Here is a 25,615-nt window from a genome sequence, read left to right as displayed (position 1 = left end):
CATAAGCATCATCCATTTGAAATGAAACATTAATTTGATCGATATCGAATTGAAACGAATTGAAACTTGAAACTAATGCAGTATCATAAAGCACTTCTGAACGAAAGCTAATTCCTCAAGCTAAATAACGTTTTCTCTGCGTCCTGTTGCTGCTGCAGCTCGCCGCCCGGAGAGAGATGCAGATCACAGATATAAAGCTGCTTTTAGCTAGATTAGTTTGCCTGGTGACCGCTCACATACAGATGCTGTTTAGATACTCTATCTCTTCTGGACAGACTCTTATGGACTCTCTGCAGAGGAGTCACACAAACATTTAGTCATCTCAAATCAAACACTGATCACTCAGAACATCAGGTGATGCAGAGGAAAGACTTTCAAGTAAACTAAAGCAGAGCTCTTGCTGGGTTCAGGATATGCCAGGAACCAAAAAATATAATAAAATTAATTTTAAATGTATTAATATACTATTCAAGAACATTTGAGCTAAACATTCACAAAAAATGTTAGCTATTATAAATGTGTGTTGTTGTTTTTTTTTAGCACTGGTGATCATGAGCATGGTCTATGTTCAGTGGTTGAGTTTCCCAAGCTGAAAACAATTTATTTTATTTTACTTTTGGTCCTTTTATTGATCTGATAATGGAGTTTGGTGGTTGTTACCTGCGGTCTCGTCCACTGAAAGGCACCACATGGATACCAAGAGGACCTCCGTCATTGGACACTTCCGCCAATTTCACGATATCACTGGAGGACCGAGGGGAAAAAAAGAAAACAAACCATCAGAGAGAGTAAATAAGCAAGCTGTTCCATGTAAAGATGAATGGAGGCGGAGTAAAACAAAGTAGGGTGGAGCCAGAATGCATAGGGCGGAGTGAGAATGTGCAAAGAGTCAGAATGCTGTGATTCAGCGGTCACACAAACTGCACTTTTGCATCTAGATAGACATTGTATTTGTTGGTCATGCATCGATAAAGACTAAAAAGTTATAAAGTCTCTTAAATGTGTGCTAGCAATTTAGTCATTATGTTTATCAAAGATTCACACCAAAACACTCATTTTGGCATCAATGCCATCACATCTAGAAAGTGACAGACAGAACTGTGAGACTCGAGTGAGAGTTTAGATGACAGTTTATGAGAGATTAATCCAAAACATTTCAATCTGATCTCAGCGTTAAGAAATAAAGTCATATTTTACAATAAAACTCAAAGCGCCGAAACGTTTCATTACCTGCAAATCAAACTGACAGCATGAAGGAGAGATTCGCATAAAATAAGAGATAACATCACCGCTGCTGTCAGTCAGAGCGTGTGTGTGTGTGTGTGGTACTTACTCCAGCGATCTCACTCCCATGTGATCTAAACATGTATCCGCACGTCCCACTGGATCAATCCTACCATTCTCCTCCTCATCCTGCAACAAGAAGAAAACCGCTTAACCCACAATGCATTGCACTCAACAAAAACCTTCAAGAAATATGACATTTGACATTAAAAGAACAATGTAACTTCAATAAATAACAAAAGAAATTAAGAATCACAATGTATACATGACATGAAAGGACCTGGGTGAAGATTTCTGAAGGGAGATCTGAAGTTCTTTTTCTAAACAGTTTGAAGGAATTCATTCTCCGTTTGTACCCGAGATGTTTCACCTGATATACCATGGATCAGGTGAGAGGTACACAAGAGCTCATGCTCACTACTGTGTCACCTGATTATTTGAGTAGCACCACGCTACCACTGACACACACACCCACACACATTAAAGTTTCAGTAGCCAACAGGTCCGTGTTCTGCTGCCATGACAACACTAACATGTTCTTGCATACACACTCTGTAAGACTTTGAAAGTAGTTTTCATCTAATGTAACTATTTTGTACCTAATACTGTCATACAATCTGTAATTAAAAAAGAAAAATGATACACACACAAAACTCTAGATGCAAACACAACACTGGGCCTGAGACAGTTTACATGCATTATTCAGCTCAAGGGAGTGGTGACTGTGAACAAAAAGAAGGGGAAAAATTAAAGAAATAGAGAAAGAAAAGAATAAGAAGAAAAAGAAAAACTAAAGAAAAAATGACAAAATATCCAAACTACAACAAAAAAAGGATAAGAAAAAGAAAAAAGATGACATGAAAGGAAAAAAAGAATACTATGAAAGAGAAAATGTAAAAGAAAAAAAAACAAAAAGCAAAGAAAGAAAGGAAAAGAAAGAAAGAAAGAATTAAATATAAAACTAAAAAGAAAAGAAAAAGAAAAGTATAAGAAAGGGAAAAAAGAAAAAAAAAACGAAAAGGAAAAGGAAAAAACACAATGAAAAACCAAAAAGCACAGAAAATAAACGAAACAAAAAAGAATTGGAAACAAAAAAAGTCACAGAAAAAGCTGAAGACATTTTTTTTTTTCTCCTTTCTCAAGGTTTTGTTTCGTTTTTCCCTGAGTTGTTTCTCTATTACCGCACAGAAAATAAACGAAACAAAAAAGAATTGGAAACAAAAAAAGTCACAGAAAAAGCTGAAGACATTTTTTTTTTCTCCTTTCTCAAGGTTTTGTTTCGTTTTTCCCTGAGTTGTTTCTCTATTACACCTGTGGTTTATAAGTCTCTCCATCCCTCTCTATCTAGGGCAGTTGGTCAATCACTTTTTTCCTCCGTGACCAAGGGTTTTCAAAAGTGTAACACAGTGGAAAAAAACAATGGAAGGAAGTGGAGAAAATAGCTGTGATACACAATACACCCTCTACGGCAGACATAACCATTGCGTCTTATATAGCAGCTGTCTAATATGACAAAAGATTGTGTGTGTGTGTTTGACAGCATGACTGTATCAGAACGACACCGCTGGCCTTCTGACAAAATCCAACATGCTTGGAATGATCAGAGACGGTTGCCAAGCCATTGTCCTGCTCGGATCTGATCCAAACCTTTCTCTCGGCGACCAGCAATTATTTTCCACGGTGACTGAGTAACCAAGTATTTTTCTGGGATTCTCCTAAACTGAAATGACTAATAGCGCAAGAAAGCAGAGCCTGAACAGTCTGTTTCTACTGAACGCACATAGTCTCCCTCACTGAAGCTGCACATTAGCAAAGCCCCGATGGGACAAATACACATTCACAGGATAAAGACCTCGTCCTAATTCAGTCAATTATTAGTTTATGTTCGAGCGTTACCCCTGTTCTTATTTAGGTGAGCCTCACTTCAATTTGCTGAGGTGTTGCTATGCATGACAAGAAATGGGGAAAGATGCAACAGAGGAAAGTTTAGTCTTTCACCATTTTCCATTATTAACTGGTGAAAGAAAAACAGACCGACCTCTGGAAAAAACAGCCTCTGTCTACCTACCTACATATCTATCCATCTATCTGCCCATCCACCCGTCTATCTGTCAATTCATGTAACATCTATCTACTTCTATCTACCTGTCTCTGCATCTACCCATCTACTCATTTATCTACCTGTCTTTTCATGTACCGTCTATTTACTTGTCTATCCATCTAGCTGTCTATCTACCCATCAACCTCTGCCCATCTATCTACCCGTCTATCTATCTACCATCCATCTACCCATCTATCTGCCTGTCTATCTGTCTGAGTCTATATCACACTATCCATCCATCCATCCATCCATCCATCTGTCTTTTCATGTACTATCTATCTATCTATCTATCTATCTATCTACGAGTCTATATCAAACTATTTATCCATCCATCCTTCCACCTGTCTTTTCATGTACCATGTACCATCTATCTACCTGTCTTTCTGTCTATCTATCTACCTGTCTATCTACCTATCAACTTATCTGCCCAGCTGTCTACTCGTCTATCTATCTACCATCCATCTAACATCTATTTACCTCTCTATCTGTAAATAAACCTAGATTAATAAATGACATACATTATATCTAGTCTATATCACACTATCCATCTGTCTTTTCATGTACTATCTATCTGTCTGTCTGTCTGTCTGTCTGTCCATCTGTCTAAAACATGGTACATGTTTTTTCATGTACCATCTATCTATCTATCCATCTACTCGTCTACATACCCACCTACTTGTCTGTCTGTCTGTCTGTCTACCTACCTATCCATCCATCAGTCTATCAAGTCTGTCCATATGTCCATCTATCAGCTCCACACTCAGTGAAACTGACAAAGTGAATATGTATATCAGAATAAGGAAATACTGAAGAAAAAAAAACAGATAACAGATACAACTGACCTACAGCAGCACCTACTGGAGAGAAACTAAGAGAAAAAAAGAGAGATCTATATATAGTCTTATCTCATTAGCAGTCTAAAGCTGAGAGTGATTTATAATAGCTGTTTTACCTTTATGATTAATTACAGACACACACACACACACACACACACACACACACACTCTCCCCTCCTCCACACCAGCCCTCTCTCCCTGGCTCTTCTCTCTGATACACCACACATCTCTTCTCTCTCTACATACTGAATGCAACTGATTTCACTATTCTTCAATTCCAGTCAAGAAAACATAATATAACACAAATACACACAGATTATTAGCAGCATCATTCAGACCTCATTCACAAACCTTTCTTTTAAACAGTACAATAGTACTACGAGTCATGGCATGTTTCTTTAATAAAGATTTTTTTATAAATATATTTAAATTTATGTTTTTAAGCATACATTTTAATGTACATGAAGCATTGAGCTACAGGTAGTTTTGGGGTAAAGACTCACACTGTAAAGAATCAGTGTGCTGTGCCTTCAAGAAACATCCCCTTTACATGTCAAGTGAACAACAATGCTTTGATCTGCTAAGACTGTGGTTTTGCTGTCAAGTCCAATATAGTTTTTAACTGTTTCATTCTTTAATAACAGCCTTTTTACAAAGACTGCACTACATCGTGACATATTCATGAAACAATCTGTGTTGAAATGTGCGCATTAACTTTTTAAAAAATTGGACATGATTAAGCCATTCTTTCCTAACACTGGGATCTTTCTAAAGGATATGGAGAGCAGCAGGCACCACACACAGCCAGAAACTGCTGAGTTTGATGCACTTTCACACATTTAACTGTTATTTTCTCTGGTGTTTAGCAATAATAGGATTTATCCAGCTTTCCACTGATTACCCAACCATGACTGGCCTAGCCAAGTATTTTTTGTCCCAGTAGACATCAGTGACATTCATTTTTTGTTGATGTATGTATCCATCTTACGTTAAAAAAGTGTGGACGTTCAATGATTAATTTTTACAGCCTGGATTCAATAAATGATCTTTTTGTACTTGGCAGAACGTTTTGAAATGTTGATTTCTTAAGAAACATGACGCTTAACATTAGGGTTGCACAATTAATAGAAATAAAACCAAATGGCTTAGTGTGAATTTCAAATCACAAAGACTGCAATTTAGCTTTTATTTAGTGATTTAGAGTTATACAGCACTACTTAAACAGCAATATATACATACGAAGATCTAAATCATTACAGTCCCAACCTGTTCCCGTCGCTCCAGCCAGCAGTCCACCATGGGATGATTGGCGCTGAGTGAGGAACGGGCCTTTTCACGCTGAAACTCTTTCTGATTTGACCGCTGCCCTGCATCACGAGGAAGACTACGATATGTGTCGACACCTCGGCCCTGAAGAGAAAAAAAATTCTATTTTTACACTCCCTGTTAACTCCCTGTTAACTCTTGCCTACTTAGTTCAAATGGTAATAATGATTCACATGCACATGGATGGTCAGATCACAATTTAATATACCAGTAAACCACCATGTAAACCCAAATATTTTTGGTCTGTGAGGACACTGTGCTGATGGATAAGAAAAAGCTGTAAATCAAAGCCTTATACTACAAAGGAATAACCAAGATGAGAGAGAGTGTGAGCGAGCGAATCCATAACTCATTGTCTGGAGAGTTTTATGACTAGCACTGACATAAGCATTACTCTGCTAGAAGCAGAACAGACAGAAATGACGGTCACATCAGCAAATGCATTAAATGAACCCACACACGCACACAATAAATTTAACACACAAACAGCAGTGCAACATTCTCTCCCATCACACGGCTTGTTTATAGAGCTCTTACTGTTTGTGAGATGCGGGGTTGTGAACCCTTCAGAAATGACAGTAAATGTTCATAGAGATGTCATGAAGGGTGATATGACCTCTGCCTCTAAAGATGACAGATTTATCGCATATGATCTGAGAAACGACACAAGCAGGAAACCAATGGCCTCCAAACAGCAATACAGCATAACAACTCGGAGAGTAAAGTCAGCCGCCCACTTAGCACTTACCACCTCTAAATATCTTGACAACCTTTGTGTGAACATTAATAGAGTGCTACAGTGCCAGCTCACTTTTACTGTGGCACTGGTTTCGGAAGTATTTTGTCCATTCATTCTTCTCATAGGGGTTTTCAAAAAGTCTTTGTTTAAAGAGATATAAGCTATGAATCAACTGTGAATTACACCATCACAAACTTTTACTTGAAGCAAAAATGATTTAAAGAATTGAACAAAAAGATAAGACCGTGTACTTAACTTTAATGAGGGAAAAGACAATCCCATCAAACATTACGAATGTTTTAATCAGATTAAAAAACAATGGAGAAATAAATGTATTAGTTTAAAGTAGGGCTGCACGATAAATCGCATGCGATATTTAACGCGCATCTTTCATCTTTCCTGCGTGCTTTCACATTGAGCAGCATTAACTACACAGAGCCGTTGTTCACTGACGAGCTGCGCAAAAAAGATGCGCGTTAAATATCGCATGCGATTTATTGTGCAGCCCTAGTTTAAAGTTAATATACATAGAAATAATATATTTTAAGTTTATTGCAAAATATGCATATATATATATGCAAATATTTAAGTATTTAAAAAGCGTATTGAGAGTTTGAGAGTAAGTTTGTATTCCATGCTGAGCTCTTTTGGTGGAATTTGTTATTTATTAAAATATTTCTTGAAATAATGCAAACTGGTGGCTTCAACAAAAGCATATACCATTGATTAACAACCTTGGAAATCACAAAAGCTCTGCCTTACATAGGTTTAAAAGTTAGGGTTAAAAATTGATTTGCCTATGGAGAAAATGAATGGAATTTTTACTTCCAGAACCCAACTATTGCACTTGATAAGCATCAGAGAAAGTCATTAAATGGATAGTTCACCCAAAAATGACCTTTATGTTGATCCAAACCTGTATGACTTCTTCCGGAGAACATAAAAAAAGATATTTTGAAGAATCTTTCAACTGTTTGGTCCATACAATGAAAGTCAATGAGTTCCAAAATAACACATCATTGTTAAGACATTTAAGGTCAAACTAGCTTCTTTTGAAGAAGAATTAAAGTCCTATAGGTTTTGGAATGACATGAGGTTGAGTAAATGATGACAGAATGATCATTTTGGGTGAAATATCCCTTTAAGTCATTTATGTTCCTCCACTATAAAGCTTTGGAGCTTCACAGCAGCTTCATACCTTCCTCTCCAGACTGTTGGTGCCGGAGGAGAAGCGTGGTTTCAGGAAGCCGGCGGTTGTAGACCAGCGTGTGGGATTTTTTCTGGAAGGTTCTTCGGGTTGCGAAACAGGCTCAGAGAACGACATCGCTGTCAGGTTCAACAGTGCTGGATCGCTACTGCGACGAACATGCAAAGGCATGTCTGTGAGAAACCGAGAGACCAATGAGTGACACAAAAGGCCAAAACTTCCACAGCAGTGGCACATTTCAAACTTTTAAAGACATAGACAACTTTATGAGAGTCTCTTCATCTGTCTCTTACTGGTTCGAAGCGTGGATGTGGTGACCTCTATCTCGCTGTGGGGCAGGTACGGCTGGAAGGCAGACGGCTCTCCAGAGAATAGCTCAGGCGACTGGGTGCCCGTTGAACTCGCGCTGGTGCCGTCACCTCCGACATGAGGCTCTTGTTCGTCAAACACTGCCACCAACTGCAACGAGAAACAGAGACAGAAAGAGTGAGAAAGAGGTGTTTACATTTAAGAGAGTGAAACTGTAATAGGATGGCTCTCTGCCCCGAGGTCAGTGTGACAACGTTCTAGTTGATTGAATGCTCACTTGCTCTTTCAGACCAGTCCTGTTTCAGTTTGCTACTAAATATCATTGTTTTACATCCATTTTTATGCCTTGCAAATTTAAACATTTGTTTTGGCAATTCTGCTGATTGTCATATAATGCTGTCTAGCTGGCTAACATGGATGAAGTTTGGTCAAAACTGTAAAAATGGTTTGTGAAATACCATTGTTTTCCAGCCTGTTACAGCTGTATAATTTCTAGTTTGCTGCAGTTTCTTTTTCTTTTCTTTTTTTGGTAAAGAAAAATATATAATTATAATGAACAAAAAAATGTTGGTAACTCTTTACAATAAGGTTCAGTTTGGTACCAATAGTTAGTACGTCTGTTATCACTACCTAACAATGAAAATAGTTTTTGTATTGTTTTAAATATTTTAATAATTTATTAATCTAATTCTTGTTTGTTAATGATATATTAATAGATTTATTGTAGATTTGAACATTAACCTAGATTAATAAATGACATACATTATAAAGTGTTGTAAAAAAAACTTTACATTTAAAGTGATCATATGATGCGATTTAACCAACTATTGCACTTGATAAGCATCAGAGAAAGTCATTAAATGGATAGTTCACCCAAAAATGACCTTTATGTTGATCCAAACCTGTATGACTTTCTTCCGGAGAACATAAAAAAAGATATTTTGAAGAATCTTTCAACTGTTTGGTCCATACAATGAAAGTCAATGAGTTCCAAAATAACACATCATTGTTAAGACATTTAAGGTCAAACTAGCTTCTTTTGAAGAAGAATTAAAGTCCTATAGGTTTTGGAATGACATGAGGTTGAGTAAATGATGACAGAATGATCATTTTGGGTGAAATATCCCTTTAAGTCATTTATGTTCCTCCACTATAAATGTTTGGAGCTTCACAGCAGCTTCATACCTTCCTCTCCAGACTGTTGGTGCCGGTGGAGAAACGTGGTTTCAGGAAGCCGGCGGTTGTGGACCAGCGTGTGGGATTTTTTCTGGAAGGTTCTTCGGGTTGCGAAACAGGCTCAGAGAACGACATCGCTGTCAGGTTCAACAGTGCTGGATCGCTACTGCGACGAACATGCAAAGGCATGTCTGTGAGAAACCGAGAGACCAATGAGTGACACAAAAGGCCAAAACTTCCACAGCAGTGGCACATTTCAAACTTTTAAAGACATAGACAACTTTATGAGAGTCTCTTCATCTGTCTCTTACTGGTTCGAAGCGTGGATGTGGTGACCTCTATCTCGCTGTGGGGCAGGTACGGCTGGAAGGCAGACGGCTCTCGCCCTCCCGCCTCTGCTCACTCTAACCCTCCGGCCGTTCCTCACGCTAGCCCCCGGCCTCTCCTCACTGTAAGTTGTATTTACAACACTGTTCCAGAACACTCAACCCAAATATTCAAATGTGTGCAGCACAAAACAATAATGTACAGTATGTGGAAAATAATGTTTTTTTTTAACCTTAAACCGCATAAACACATTTCATTACACCAAATACACAAAATAATGTCCTTTTTAGCAGCATCATATGACCCCTTTAACATAAATAAAAAACTACTGTAAAAATGTTTGGGGTCTGACTTTTGGGGGGGGGGATTTATAATATAAAAATATATATTCCAAATAAATTCTGTTCTTTTGAGCTTTCTATTCATCAAATAATCTTGAAAAAAAAAAACTGTTTTCATAAAAACCTTACGCAACGCAACTTTTCAATATTGATAAGAAGAAATGTTTCTTAAATTACCAAATCAGCCTATTATAATGATGCTGAAAATTCAGCTTTGCCATCACAGGAATAAATTACATTTTTAAATATTAAAATAGATACTAAAATTGAGAACTTTCATCAGCAATCATTAGCCAAAATGCAATACTCATTGGTGTCATAACATACAATCTGACCAGTGCCAACAACCATAAAAGACAAGAAAAATCACCTACAGCCAGCTTGTCACTTGATTATTCCTTGGAAATTCTGAAACATAGTTACTCCTTAGTACAAGGAGTCATATAGCTTTATGAAGTCTGTAGAGAGCTTGAGCGCGTGTGTGTGGTGTCCTCATTTAGAGCAGGACGCTCTCATCACTGTGTCCCTCAAGACACTAGTATATTTGGGACAGAAGGCAACATCTCATGCTACAAAGTGAACATCTGGTCTCAATTATGCATGTGTGTGTGTCAACATGAATGATAACGCTTGAGGCACTGGTTCAGTGGGTGGGTTGAAATGGTTGGACACACCCAGTGTATTTGAGGCTTGGACTGACTGATGGAGATTTGGACCAATCACAGAAGCACTGCTGAAGGGCATATTACCCAGAATCCACAGGGATGGTCCCCCTCTGAGGCTTTTCATGAGCGTATTTTGCAAGCCACAATCTTGGATGTGGGAAATAAGATACTGAAACGTGTGTGTGACCCTTCTACATTTCTTCAAAACGATTGCTAATGTCTGTCAGAAAATGAGTGGTGATGGCTGTTTTGTATATAATTTTTTAAGAAGAACAGCCTGGATTATCTCAAACTTGATGGGTCTGGAATCATATTTGTGGGAACGGACATTTACGCAACTATTTGAGTGTGTTTGTACAATACACGTTTAAAACTTTGCATTGTTAGACTTATATAACCAGTGAGGCTTTCAGTGTTTCACAGCAGATCTTCAGAGTGCAGCCAGAGCTTCAGCTCTGATTGTTCAGAAAACACACACACACACACACACACACACACACACACAGAAACGCCCCACAGAAACCTATTTACCTATGACACAGATTCCCATGAGACAGATCTGCTCTTAGCACGTTTGAGGCTTAAACACTAAATCTGCTCCATCTATCTCTCTCTCTCTCTCTCTCTCTCTCTCTCTCTCTCTCTCACACACACACACACACACAATTTACAAATCTAAACAGGGACATATTACAGACTTCTATTGTTTTTAAACTCAAAAGCCACACCCTAACAAAAAATGTGCACTTAAAAGAATAAAAAAATACACATTATTTACTATATTTAAATACAAATAAGGACACCTGCTACTGCTACTGAAGATTTTGATTTCAAATAAATGTTGAAATGCTATTCTTTTGAACATTCTATTCAGAAAAATGTATGAAAAAATTACCAGGGTTTCTACAAAAACATTAAAAGATTAGTTCTCTTCCAGAATAAACAATTCCTGAAAATTAATTCACCCCCATGTCATCCAAGATGTTCATGTCTTTATTTCTTCAGTCGAAAAGAAATGAATGTTTTCTTAATTCCAGGATTTTTCTCCATATAGTGGACTTCAAAGGTGCCCAATGGGTTGAAGGTCCAAATTGCAGTTTCAATGCAGCTTCAAGGGGCTCTACACGATCCCAGACGGAAAATAAGGGTCTTATCTAGCGAAGCGATCTGTCATTTTCAAAACATAAATAAATAAATAAAAATCTTTTTAACCACAAATGCATGTCTTACACTAGCTTGACCTCATGCATTACGTAGTCACGTTGGAAAGGTCACGCATGACGTAGGCGTAAGTACTGACCCAGTGTTTACAAAGAGAACGTGCAAGGAAAGTCAAACGCTCTTTACAAAAAAGGTAAAACAATGATGTCAGGCGATTTTGCAGTTGGTTTAGAAAATGAGATGGAGTTTTTCGCCCTACCCTACCTTTTTGAAGCGAAGTACACAGACGAAGAACTAACTACTCGTGAATTTCCAACGTGATTACAAAACGCGTGAAGACGTGCATGCACATCGCAGAGCTAGTGCTCTAGTACTCTACTGGAGGCCAATGGGTTGAACACAAACACAAATGCTCGTCTTTATTTGTGGTTAAAGGGGTCATATGATGCGATTTCAATTTTTCCTTTCTCTTTGGAGTGTTACAAGCTCTTGGTGCATAAAGAAGATCTGTAAAGTTGCAAAGACTAAAGTCTCAAATCCAAAGAGATATTCTTTATATAAGTGAAGAGTCAGCCACACCTACCTAAAACGGCTCGTTCTAACACGCCCCAACATACCTACGTCGCTCTGTGGGAAGATTTGCATAACGCCGCCCAAATGTTCACGCAAAGAAAGAAGGCGTAACTTTTATTCTCGCTGTAGTTTTGTTGTTTCCGCCGCCATGTCGTAAAGACGCTGTGTGCTTCGTTGTGAAAGTGAAACTACTTTGTTTGGTCTTCCAAAAGAGGACGATATCTGCTTCGTCATGCCTGGAGCTGATCCGTGCTGGTTGCTGAGGAAATACATCAACTTTGCACTGTGGATCACCGGATCGGCTTTCACCGTGGACGAAGCGGAGTCCAGCCCGGAGTCGTCAAATGCTTTTCCGGACGCTCCTTCGTCGAAATCGCCGGCCATGCCGTTCTCAAGCCCGCGCCTCTGCTCACTCTAGCCTTCCGGCCGTTCCTCACGCTAGCCCCAAATACTGTTCTTTTTAGCAACATCATATGACCCCTTTAAAAAGTATATACCTACCTAAGTATATAAAACTACCGATCGTTTCGCTAGATAAGACCCTTATTCCTTGGCTGGGATCATTTAGAGTCCTTTGAAACGCCAGTTTGGACCTTCAACCCATTGGGTCCCATTTAAGTCCACCATATGGACAAAAATCCTGTAATGTTTTCCTCAAAAACCTTTATTTCTTTTCAACTAAAGAAAGAAAGACATGAACATCTTGGATGACATGGGGGTGAGTAAATTTTCAGGAAATGTTTAATCTGGAAGAGAAATAATCCATTAAGCAGCACAACTGCTTTCAACATTGATATTAATAAGAATGTTTCTGAAGGATCATGTGACACTGAAGACTGGAGTAATGATGCTGAAAATTCAGCTTTGCATCACATGAATAAATTACATTTTAAATTATATTAAACGGTAATATTTCACAATATTACTGTCTTACTGTATTTTTAATCAAATATATCTTGGTGAGCAAAAAAATAAATAAAAATACATATGCATACACTTACATATTCACCATTACGGGGTGAAATAGGTGTCTTGGCAAACACATTTTAATTGGTCACAAGAAATAGGCTAGTTCATCCAACAAGAAATCATTTCATATGTACACACTAGGGCTGCACGATAAATCGCATGCGATATTTAATGCGCATCTTGTCAGATAAAGCCGTTCTGTAATCAGCAGTAAATCTCCATCACCTGCGGGCTTTCACAATGAGCAGCTTTAACTTTACAGAGCCGTTGTTCACTGACGAGCTGCGCAAAACCACGTTCATATTCGCGCGATTTTTTGCGCAGCTTGTCAGTGAACAACGGCTCTGTGTAGTTAATGCTGCTCGATGTGAAAGCCCGCAGGTGATGGAGATTTACCGCTGATTACAGACCCGGCTTTCTGACAAGATGCGCGTTAAATATCGCATGCGATTTATCGTGCAGCCCTAGTACACACTTACGCAAGTACATGATTTTTCCCCACTACAGAAACAAAAGGGCAGCGCAGTGAAGAAAAACAGACTGGAAAACAATGGAGATGAAGGTGAAAGATATAGAGGAATGTCTTTAGCTGGAGTGTATTCATGCGTGCGTTTCTTGCTGCTTCAAATAATCCAAACCTCAACGAACTTTAGCATTACAAATAACACTGCAGTGCTGTTCTTCATAAGGATGAGTAATTCTTTCCTGGTTACCTAAACAAACATGACATCTCAAGTATTATTGGAAATACACACACAAACACAGTAGCATTACAGCCGAAACCGCAACAGCGGCGTTGAGAAATCCCTCCATGTGTTTCACAATGACTCTAAAAACAAGAACTCACTGACCCAACAACACAAATCACATCTTACAAACACATCTTCACACACACTGGAGGTCAACAGAGGTTTGTATGCGCCAAGTGTGCTGACAGGAAGTTCCCAGGAGAACATTTGTATACTTCCTGTGAGGATATTCATTTCCTCTCTTTAAAGGGTTATGATCTTTGAGCTTCACAATCTGTTGAACCCATCTCTCTCTGACACAAACACACACACACTCTGCCCTATAGCCTGGTTTACACATAACTGACCGTATGAGTCTGAACCCGACCAAAGGAAAGGAGAACACAGTTTATCTTCTGCTGGACAGTTACAGCTGTAGAATCTGATTGGATGAACAATTTTCAAAGCCGTTGTAAAACAGCCAGCACACACATACACAGAAGTGTCATGTGCCCCTTCAGATTCAGGTTAATGCATTTGGTATCAAGAAGTGGTGGGTAGCACATATATATTTCAACCAAATTTTGGAGTGTTTCTGTGGTAATTTTTGCCCGTTCCTCCAGTAGAGCATTTGTGAGGTCAGGCACTGATGTTGAAGAAGTTTCAACTGATCCATTTCAGTTCATCCCAAAGGTGTTCGATGAGGTTGAGGTCAGGGCTCTGTGCGAGCCAGTCAAGTTCTTCCACATCAAACTCATCCAACCATGTCTTTATGGACCTTTCTGTGTGCACTGGGGAACAGTCATGCTGGAATAGACAAGGGCAGGTTACAGACTCACCCATCAGACTGTCAAACAGAGAAGCGTGATTCATCTCTCCACAGCAGAGAGTCCAGTGGCAGCATGCTTCACACCACGTTTGGGCATTGCACTTGGTGATATGAGACTTGCATGCATCTGTTTGGCCATTGAAACATTCCATGAAGCTCCCACCAGTCTCTCTCACCTCCCCTAAGCCCATTGACTTTTAACAGACCCCCTAATGGAGTGCCGTGATTTTTTTGGGGGGTAACTGAGATGAATGGGGGAAAGTGATGTGAGAGGAGGCAATGCCTCTATCGCGATATGATCAGATATGACTGTTATGATCGGCTGTGATTGGTTAATGCGATAAATCCCGCCTCTTGTGTTTGTGCGTGTTCGCAAATCAGTCTGAATGAACAATATAATGGCATTAATGGGAAGACTAATTTAAAAAGTAAGTAAACAACTCACACACTTAGATATAACCAAATCAAATCACTTTGTTACATCAAAATAAGACTTAAAATGGCATGGAAACATGATCTGTGGGAGTTTTTAGTGAGTAATCAGCTTGGTGAAATTTAAAGTAAATCTTTGAAAATTCAAGCTTTGATGAATGATGATTTGAAAAATTCCAAAATAGATCAAAGTTAACTACTGAAAAGAACAGCTGGACATAAGTTCATAAATAAAATATACTGTTTAAATTGTTACTGCCTTGAGTTATTATTTTGGAGTAGTTGTTTAAAAAGTGCTTAAAAACACTAACTTGATAAGATTCATACTTGGCTTTAATAAATAGAATATTGATTACGTTGTTAATGTAAAAATATAAAATACAATTCTTTTTTCTTTCTTTTTCTGATAGTGTAAGTAATGTTCATTTAACCTAGAAAATGTGACTGGAACATGACTTTACATTTGATTTAAAAAAAACTTCCTCATTTCAGAACACCACCAATTCTAGACCCATTTGATTGGACAAATGGTATTGCTCTAGTGTGCAAGATCAGTTATTCATATTTTAATGTTCATTTGCCCAGATGAGAAATTTTAAAGGCATGTATATTTGCTCAATGTTGTCAACATTTAAAGGGTTAATTCACCAAAACAAAAATAACGACTTTATTCCACATTTTCGTCTCTACTGCGTCACTTTGGACGTGCATTCACGACGAGCGTGTGGCGGCGCACTGTTAATTACTGACAGAATTTTCATTTTTGGGTGAACTAACCCTTTAAGAGTGAATTAGCATAGAGATTGCCTTAATGGAATAGTTCACCCAAAAAAATGTTATTTTATCATCATTTACTTACCCTAATGACATTTTAGACCTGTATGACTTACTTTCTTTTGTGGATCATATGATATTTTGAAGAATGTTGGTAAACAAACAGTCACTGGTAGTCAATGACTTTCATAGTATGGAGAAAAAAATACAACGACAGATGACTACCAGCAAATGTTTGGTTACCAAATATCTTCTTTTGCGTTCAACAGAAGAAAGCACGCATGCCCATCCTTAAGGGATTTTTGTTGCAAATTGTGCCTAACAACACCCCTTAACCCATGTAAAACCAGTGTCACTGAGAGCAAAGAGTCTCTCGTGGCTCATTGCTTCAATTCCTCATGAGGCCTGTTGCTAATGGAAACGAGCTTGTGTTTGAGACGGCCACACCAGCTCACAGCACTTCAATTATAACACATCTATGCGATGATTAACTGGCCACTGGTGGCAAGGGACATCTTGGTCACGCTCTGCATGTACATACACACACACTCCAGATCATGTGGTCAGAACCGAACGCAACACTGCCTGCAGCACCAATTCACAGACACTTCCTGTGAAGACGCCATCGCTCACACACTTCCTCAAGCTTTGAGGAAAACATCCATGCAAACAAGACGTCCACACGTACATTGTCTGACCAGAAGCAGCACGTTTAGATGCTTTAACATCCTGTTTATAACCGACGACCGCTTCCTGTCCAGTAGAGGATAGAGGACGTTATCACAGAAGGGGGTAGAGTAGACATAAAAGAGCTGTGCATTGCTCAATACCTGACAGAGGGCCAAACGTTAGCAGATTCATTGTTCATTAAGACAAGCCATGGTGATAAAAAAGTGTGGGGGAGAAAAAAGTGTGGAGAGAGAGAGAGAGAGAGAGAGAGAGAGAGAGAGAGAGAGAGAGAGATGCATGTTTAAGCTGAATCTTTGGTGCCCTCTACTGTCTTACAGCAGAACTGCATAGTCAAAGTTTTTTTGTTTTTGTTTTTCAGGGCAAGGCGCTGCATCACAAATAAATGTAAAAAAATATATAAAGGCATAAAACTGAAATACCACATGTTAATATGAGGCTGATAAAATCAAGTAACAATCTAGTTCAATTAATTGAGAAAATGTATGTTTCATTTTACTAAACTTTTACAAGGTACATAAAAAGAGAACAAGGATGATAAAGAAATATACACCCACAAGAATTACACCATTAATGCAAAAACACAATTTTTGTTTTTACAAATTAAGGGAAAAGTTTATTTTCTGTGGAAAAAAATAATATATTAATTAATTATTTTTTTATGTTTTTCAAATAAGTCTCTTAAGCTCACCAAAAATGCATTTATGATCAAAAACAGTAAGAAAGTTAGAGTAATATAGTGAAATATTTGAATATATTTATATATTTGAATATATTTTAAAATGTAGCTTATTCATATTCCTTAGTTTCTTATTATTATCAAATATAAAAATGGTTGTGCTAGATAATTTATTTGTGTCTTCAGCATTTCTTTTTGAGGATTCTTTGATGAATAGAAAGTTTATTTGAAATAGACATTTTTGAAACACTGTTAGTTCTTTACTATCACTTTTGATCAATTTATGCATCACTGCTGAATAAGTATTAATTTCTTAAAAAAAAAAAAAGAAATCTGACCTCAAACTTCTGAAGGGTAGTAAAACTGGAAAAACTATAACCAATATAAGTTTATGATTCCAAAACACAGACATGAAGAAAAATAAAACAGAAATGACTACAAACTAGTTTTAGTTTAAGTTTTGAATACATTAAACCATTAAAAATTATACCTGTAAAACATTTAAAATTATACCTGTTAACACAGTAACTTAACATACCTTAAAATTCTAAAACTAAAATATAGAATAACTATTCTAAAAAACTAAAATACGATACTATAAAAAAAAACTAAAATATAGAAAATATATATTTAAAACAAAAACATGTAAAACATATTTGAATTATACAGATTACATATTTAAATTAAATGCAAAACATATTTAAATTATATAAATTTGTTTACTAAATACCTTAAAATACTTAAACTAAAATATAGAATAAATAAACACACACACACAAAAAAAATAGGCACTAAGTAAACAAAACTAAAATGAAAGGACAAGTAAAAAATAAATAAGTAAATGAAGAAACACTGTTAGTTCTTTACTATCACTTTTGATCAATTTATGCATCACTGCTGAATAAGTATTAATTTCTTAAAAAAAAAAAAAGAAATCTGACCTCAAACTTCTGAAGGGTAGTAAAACTGGAAAAACTATAACCAATATAAGTTTATGATTCCAAAACACAGACATGAAGAAAAATAAAACAGAAATGACTACAAACTAGTTTTAGTTTAAGTTTTGAATACATTAAACCATTAAAAATTATACCTGTAAAACATTTAAAATTATACCTGTTAACACAGTAACTTAACATACCTTAAAATTCTAAAACTAAAATATAGAATAACTATTCTAAAAAACTAAAATACGATACTATAAAAAAAAACTAAAATATAGAAAATATATATTTAAAACAAAAACATGTAAAACATATTTGAATTATACAGATTACATATTTAAATTAAATGCAAAACATATTTAAATTATATAAATTTGTTTACTAAATACCTTAAAATACTTAAACTAAAATATAGAATAAATAAACACACACACAAAAAAAATAGGCACTAAGTAAACAAAACTAAAATGAAAGGACAAGTAAAAAATAAATAAGTAAATTAAGAACACAAAACTATAATAACCCTGCTCTGAGTGTGTGTTTGCCTAGGCTTGTGCGTTTAGCCTGAAATGGACTTTGGTTTACCACAGACAATTATAAAACTGGTTATGGACCATTAATATTAGACAGTCCACATTTGTGCATAGAGATTTTAAAATACATGTATGAGTTTCTGTGCTGTTGTATGATTCTAAGTTGAATGAATTACATACATTAAACCATATTAAAGCGGTATTGTAGCACTTCCTGTTTGCGGACAGTGTTTCCCGTGACCACAGGTGCAGCCTGAGTCATTCAGTAAATCTGTGTGAAATACCAGGATGTCACGTGCACACTGGCTGATAGACGGTATGGCCCTTTTAAGGTGAAACTAGACACTATCAGCTATAAATGTGTGAGTGTAACTCTGGTGGAATGATCTCACACGCTCCCTCAGGCACAGATGTGAAGTGTCTTTTATTTCACACAGAGAACTAAAATAACACGCACACGCCCAGACACATCCACCACATCAAACACATAACTACATTCTAACAAAGTGTCTGTGGTCTGGGTAAGCTGATATCATCTGTTCTGGGTCAGCAACATGCTGCAATGTGGAGAAGACAGCGCACTGCCGTGTTTGACCAGAGGGGGGCAGAGTTACCCTGCACAAAACCAAAATCTCTCTTTGCCATTTTAATCATTCATCCATTCATTTTGCTCATTAAATATTCACAACTGTTTACTTTTATGACTTTGAATGTACAGTACAACTAATTAGAGATGCGCCAATATTAAAATTCTGCTCGGTACCAATTAGCCTGATTAGAATTCTATTGTCAAAATAAACCTAAAATAAAATTACGTTTTAAAATGTTTTTAATTAAGTTATATAATGATTATAATTATTGTTATTTTAATCACTATTATTATTATTATAAATATTACTGATATTTTTAATGTGGGACTCAAGCCATATAAGTACAGGAAACATCCACATTATGTAGACTGCTATTAATACAATTACAATTTCCAAACAATAATAATAACAATAATAACACCACCAACAACAATTATTATTATTATTGCCAATAAGTGATAAATGACCAAAAATAAAATTGTACACTCTTGTCAAAATAAAACAAAAATAAAAGTCTAAACTAAAATCAATTGTTTTACATTTTTAAATGGTTTAAAATTATATTTTGAATAACAATAATCATTTTTTTGTTGTTATTATACATTTTTAAATGGTTTAAAATTATATTTTGAATAACAATAATCTTTTTTTTGTTGTTATTATATCACATTACTGATATTATTAATAAGGGACCCAAGCAATGTACATGTTAAGGAAAAGGAAATTCACAACATTACAAAGACTAATAATAATAAATACATAAATAAATAAACTAATTAATTAATGTCATTGGCATCACAACGTTATAATTTACAATATAAAAATTGATATTTATTTTATTTTTTGCTAAAGATTACAATCAACAGTGTTATTAAATTATTAATTAATTTTCAAAGATTACATTAAGATAAATCTAACTGTAAAATATTATTGATCATGCAAAATTAAGTACCCAATATCGAAAAAAAGATACTACACTATATAAATACTATTGGTAGCTGTCTAATTGGTAGCTGAAGGCATTAGCAAATTATCTCAAAAAAACAAACACAAAAGCAGTGGAATGTGTACAATGTGTTATGAATGACGGAGGCTGGAATTCTGTGGAAACCTGTGGAGTTTCTGCAGATGCAGATTCCATTCAGGTCTAGTGAGTGACGCCTCAATAGAAAGAATCACTGGAGTTCAGAGCAGTGTGTGTGTGTGTGTGTACGCGAGTTCGTCCTCAAATTAGGTCACGGTTATTTGGAGACAACAGTCATCTGATACCTGTAACTAAAATATATACTACTAAAGCGACACAAAGGAGCGCTGCCCGTTTTAGAAGAGAATGCTAGCAGTGAGTGAGTGTGTGTGTGTGTGTGTGTGTGTTTGAACGCATGTCTCACTCTGTCTTTGTCATCGGCCACATCACACAGAACATCATCCAGGTCAAGAATTCCTCCATCACCGTGTTCCAGCCGGTACACCTGAACCCAGTACTCTTCACCCTGAGAGAGACACACAGAGATAACACGGTAAACTTCTGTTTGACTTTAGCTTAAGTGAAAGTATTTCTACACCCCTGGACCTCTCTCTCACACACACTCCATCAGGACACTCTAATCAATGAGGAAGAGCACACACACATAATGGGGGTTTAACTAATCAGGATAATGCACCTGAATCTAGACCATCACCCAGACAGGACAACACACACACTCACACACTCACTCACACACTCACTCAGCCCTACACCAACCCTACACCTAAACCTACCCCTCACAGAAAACATTCTGTATGATTTATAAGCTTCTGTACCCATGGGGACCTCAATTTAGGTCCCCACAGTGACACAAGTCCCTATGAGTTGGTGTGTATTCGGGTTTAAGTCCCACCAGTGTACAAAAACATGTACACACACACACACACACACACAAACAAACAAGATCAGCACATAGCCACAGACAACAGAGAGCAACTGTGGGTCAAAGCCACAGAGAGAATGAGAACCGAACTATGGGACAGCAACATCTGTCAATCAAAACTGAAATGCACTTTCCAGACAGGGGCCTGTAAAAAAAAAAAGCAAAAACAAACAAAACAAAACAAACAAAAAAAACAATAAAAATAAAATAAATCATCACAGTAATAATGCTTAATATAAAATGATTATGTAATATTTAATAGAATATTTAATAGAAATAAGATTAATATAAGTAATATTTAAAATATCTTACATAAATAATACTACTACTACTATATAACTACTATAATATTAACTATTATTATTATTATTATTATTATTATATTTATTCAGGGACCCAAACCATATAACTGTAGGAATGACCAGAACATAGAGACTATTATTAACAAAATTATGATTTGTTAATAATAATAATGATGATAATAATAATAATAATATTTAATATAAATTTAATAAACTGTAGTGTAATATTTTAAAGAAATAATAATGATATAATAATAACTATACTACAACTAATAATAATGATAATAATCATTACCATGATTATTATTAGTAACTATTATTATATTAATTATTACTTATTTGTTGTACATTAATTATTATTATTATTATACTAATACCAATTATACTAAATACGGATATCAAAATTCATAAAATAAAAATAAAAAAATAGAAATTAATACATATTTATATGAATACTATTTATTGGACAAAAATTTTTATAGTGCTGGATGAATCATAAATGTTTTTGTTCTATTTTCCTGGAAGTGTTTTTATAGAATTTTTTGTTAATATCTGCTTGGCCTCGAAGCATATAGACATGATCAAGCCACAGAACCCCCAAATATGATTTTATGAGGTCATTTAGCTGCTTAGAAAAGAGAAAGTGCACCTCTTTATCATAAATGGTACAGGTTTTATTGCGCCTAAGTTCAGGGGTTTTGAAAAACTGCAATCAACTCTAATCAATTATTTAAAAACCATCATCAAAGCATAAATAGAGTTTCATCACAGAGTCAAAACAGTCTACAATGAACAAGTAACTGCTTCATTTTGCAGGCCAAATCGTGATGTCACAATGTACCACGGCTATGAACCAATCAGCGCTGACTCTACCTGCTTAGCCCAGCCCTTTTCCTCCCGGAGTCTCTTCTGCAGAGAGAAGTGATGCTTCCACATCTCTAACCATCACAATCTGTCTTTCTCCACACACAAAATAAACCAGACCAGCTTCGAGTCCCTTTCGGTCTCCTCGTCATTCCTTTCTTCCTCTCAGTTGAGAAACAAATAATACCAAACGAGGACACGTTCAGTAACGTGAGAAGTTCATTCTCAGAAAGACCTGTGTGTGTAAGCTGAGAGGATTGTGCGGTCAAAGACAAGTGTGTGCATTTGATACGAGAGCCCATGTCTTATTGAGCAGCCGAGGAGGAGAGACATGTACACAGCAACCAGATATTCAAACTTACTTTACGCTGCTATCCTAACTGTGTTTGTTTGGGTGTATTCATGCGTGGTTTATTATTGCTTTGGCAATGTAATCCCTCGTTTCCGATGCTAATAAAGCTTTTTAAAGTCTCCTGACAGAGAAATCGCATGGCCGCTAACCCAAACATGCAGTCCAACAAGGGAACATCAGTCTCCCCCAACAGAGAGCAAAGTGTTTTCATGAGAAAGAGTCTTTATGAAGCCTCTCTTTTCAACAAACTGGCTCTCTTTCTGCAGGATACAGGAAATAAGAGTCATTTCGCAGTGCTAACTCATACACACTCATGTTCAGCTTAATGAGTGTTTACTCTAAAGAGGTGAGCGGGCATCTGAAATATTTAAAAATGTGACAAACAATGGTAAGGAATGTGTTCTTCTTACCGTTGTTTGCTACATTTTGAAGCATGAAAATTGGCATGTTTTCACAGGCTGGTTGGGAATGTTTACAAAGAGTTGTCATGAAAACAGGAATTCACAGAGTAATCGTCTACAACACGCTGCAATTCTGTGAGGAGTAAACGCTTTCATTTGATTCAGTGAAGTGAAGATCCTACATTCAACTGATGAGGAGATCCAGATCAAGAAATGATTCAATTTGACTGGAGAGGATTCATTCGAATCACTTCTGTAAAGAGATTCAGTTTTGAGGTGATGTTCATAAGATTTTTTTTTTGTCAAAATACATTCTATTAACCCAGTTTATTGTTTTTTTTGACTACTATAAATATTAGGGATGTAACGATTCACTCAACTCACAATGCTGATTTCACAATACGATTTGATCACGATTTTTTTGAACAAAATGAGATTTAAAGACAAATTATATACGAAAAAGTGTCCTTTTATTATTACTTGGACAAAATGCTGCACTTTTCTTTGTGAAATTGAAATATGTCAAATAAAATTAATTAGAAATTTTAAAACATACAGCAAATCAAATAGATAAATAACACAAATAAAGGAAATCTCTCCGTATAAACAAACTGAGGCAACCACTGTATTTTAATGACAATCCAAGATGCTGCGTACATGCAGCATGCACAGTTTTTAATCTAAATTAGATTGTATAATTTCAAAATTTCAAGCAAAAACTGAATGGTCTGACTTTAGTTTTGTGAAACTAAGCTAAATAAAACATCTGAAAAAAAAAAAAAGCAAAAGAATGCAAATTCACTCTCTGACAGCAGATGGTGCTTATGGAACAGCCGAAATATAGCGTTTCAAAGCAGCGCTGCTCTTATGAACACTACTTTATACTAGGGATGGGCGATATCTTATCGTTTGCGATATACCGGTAAAAATTCTCCCCACGTTAAGAATTAGTTCTTTTTATTCAGCGATAACTGGATACCTTCCTGGAGCGTCGTCAGTAGTATTACTTCTGCTATGGATATGTGGAGTTTCTGTGCAAGAGCGCCCTCCGGCTTCCAGTATGAATGTCTTTACATTACGTGTGTACCAGACGTTTTCCTCTTTTGTTTTTTATCCGCCATCTCTATCTTTCTGTCGCTCTGCTAATGTCCATCACGTGCACTGAAAGCTCTCTCCTCCACATCACGAGTAGACACGCCCCTTATTGCTGATTGGCTACAAGTTTGTTTTGCTATTTGGCCCGAATCAGTTTTCTTCAAGTGTTTTTGAAAAATTACATACCCTACCTTTAATGCTCACAACACCCTATTTTGGGTAAAAATAGGAAAGATAATACTTTTCTCTAAAGAAACAGGATTCCCTGAATTCAGAAATTATCGTGATACATTTTTATCGTTATCGCAATAAATACCAGAAATATTGTGATATATTTTTAAGCCCATATCGCCCATCCCTACTTTATACAGAGGCAAGATGAAAAGGAAAAACCATTCCCCTCAGAGATAAAATCATATAGCCTAAACGCCTACCCCAGCGATTCATTTAACATCTCAACCGATTTAAATCGTCACATATTTGTAGGGATGTAACGATTCACTCAAGTCACGATTCAATTTGACCCCTAATTGAATCACGATTTGTTTAGCATCTCAACCGATTTGAATCATCGCATATTTAAATCGATTTTCAATCGGCTCACGGTTAATCGTTACATCCCTACATATTTGTATCAATTTTCAACCGGCTTGTGGTGTATCGTTACATCCCTAATAAGTATGCCTTTTATGGGTTTATCTCTCCCAAAATTGTGAACATTGAGCCTCCCAGGCACCATCAAAACATTTAGAGTGGCCTGCTAAGATCAGTCAATCTCTTTCCAGCTCAACCAATAGCGAGAGTTTGGGGTGTGGCTACTGTAGCAGGCAGAGCCAGACAGTTTAGCCAGTGTGGCAACACGGATGACATGTTAAATGGAAAAAGCTATTCAGATTCGGTTACAGAAATGCAAGCCAAAATTCAAAGAGTTGCTAAACTATACGCACAGACAGACAACTGGGTAAAACAAGGCTAAACACTGGTGGTGCTTTTATAAGATGAAGGAATTTGGCAAAATATGTAAGGAATAATTGACACCGGGCCGTTCCTCCAGGTGACATTATTAGCGCAGAAACAATATACTTAATCTTTAAGAAGAGTTATGAATAAGTTTGTTTGATGCAATTTTATTCCAGACGACGTGATTCCATTTAAGAAGGTAAGCCTCAATAAGAATAACCTGGAAAGGAGATGTGATAAGATTGAATTTGCGAAGAGATTCAATATAACTGAGATTCAATTCAGTCGCAGGTTTGATTCAATTTGATTCAGGAAGAAAACATTAAACTTAAAAAGAGAAGATTTGAATTCAGTTTGAGAAGAGATGTGATTACATTAGAATTGAGAAGTAAATCAAGCAGCTACAGGACTATGTCCAGAGACTTCAAACATATAATCACAGAAAATATTCTGAATCTCTTCATATATCCCATGCTTTCAGCTACGGTCTCTTTCAGTGGCTATTTGACTGAAATAATAGATGC

General features: G+C 36.4%; 1 protein-coding gene across 2 annotated transcripts in view; it reads right to left on the bottom strand.

Moving 5' to 3' along the window:
- Positions 1 to 25,615, bottom strand: part of LOC107659281 (partitioning defective 3 homolog) — a 90,523-nt gene that overhangs the window by 50,928 nt on the left and 13,980 nt on the right. For both annotated transcript variants that reach the window (XM_016448165.1, XM_016448174.1), the window contains exons 2-7: positions 20,599 to 20,700; positions 7,787 to 7,952; positions 7,485 to 7,666; positions 5,488 to 5,631; positions 1,334 to 1,413; positions 661 to 744 (exon numbers count right to left, since the gene is read on the bottom strand). In XM_016448165.1, coding sequence (XP_016303651.1) covers positions 661 to 744; positions 1,334 to 1,413; positions 5,488 to 5,631; positions 7,485 to 7,666; positions 7,787 to 7,952; positions 20,599 to 20,700 — 758 coding nt within the window. The remainder of the gene's footprint in view (positions 1 to 660; positions 745 to 1,333; positions 1,414 to 5,487; positions 5,632 to 7,484; positions 7,667 to 7,786; positions 7,953 to 20,598; positions 20,701 to 25,615) is intronic.

This window comes from Sinocyclocheilus anshuiensis, unplaced genomic scaffold (assembly GCF_001515605.1).
Source record: "Sinocyclocheilus anshuiensis isolate Anshui unplaced genomic scaffold, SAMN03320099.WGS_v1.1 scaffold850, whole genome shotgun sequence".
Classification (NCBI taxonomy): Eukaryota; Metazoa; Chordata; class Actinopteri; order Cypriniformes; family Cyprinidae; genus Sinocyclocheilus; species Sinocyclocheilus anshuiensis.
The sequence above is the reverse complement of the archived record's forward strand: the minus strand, read 5'-3'. Positions and strand labels throughout refer to the sequence as shown.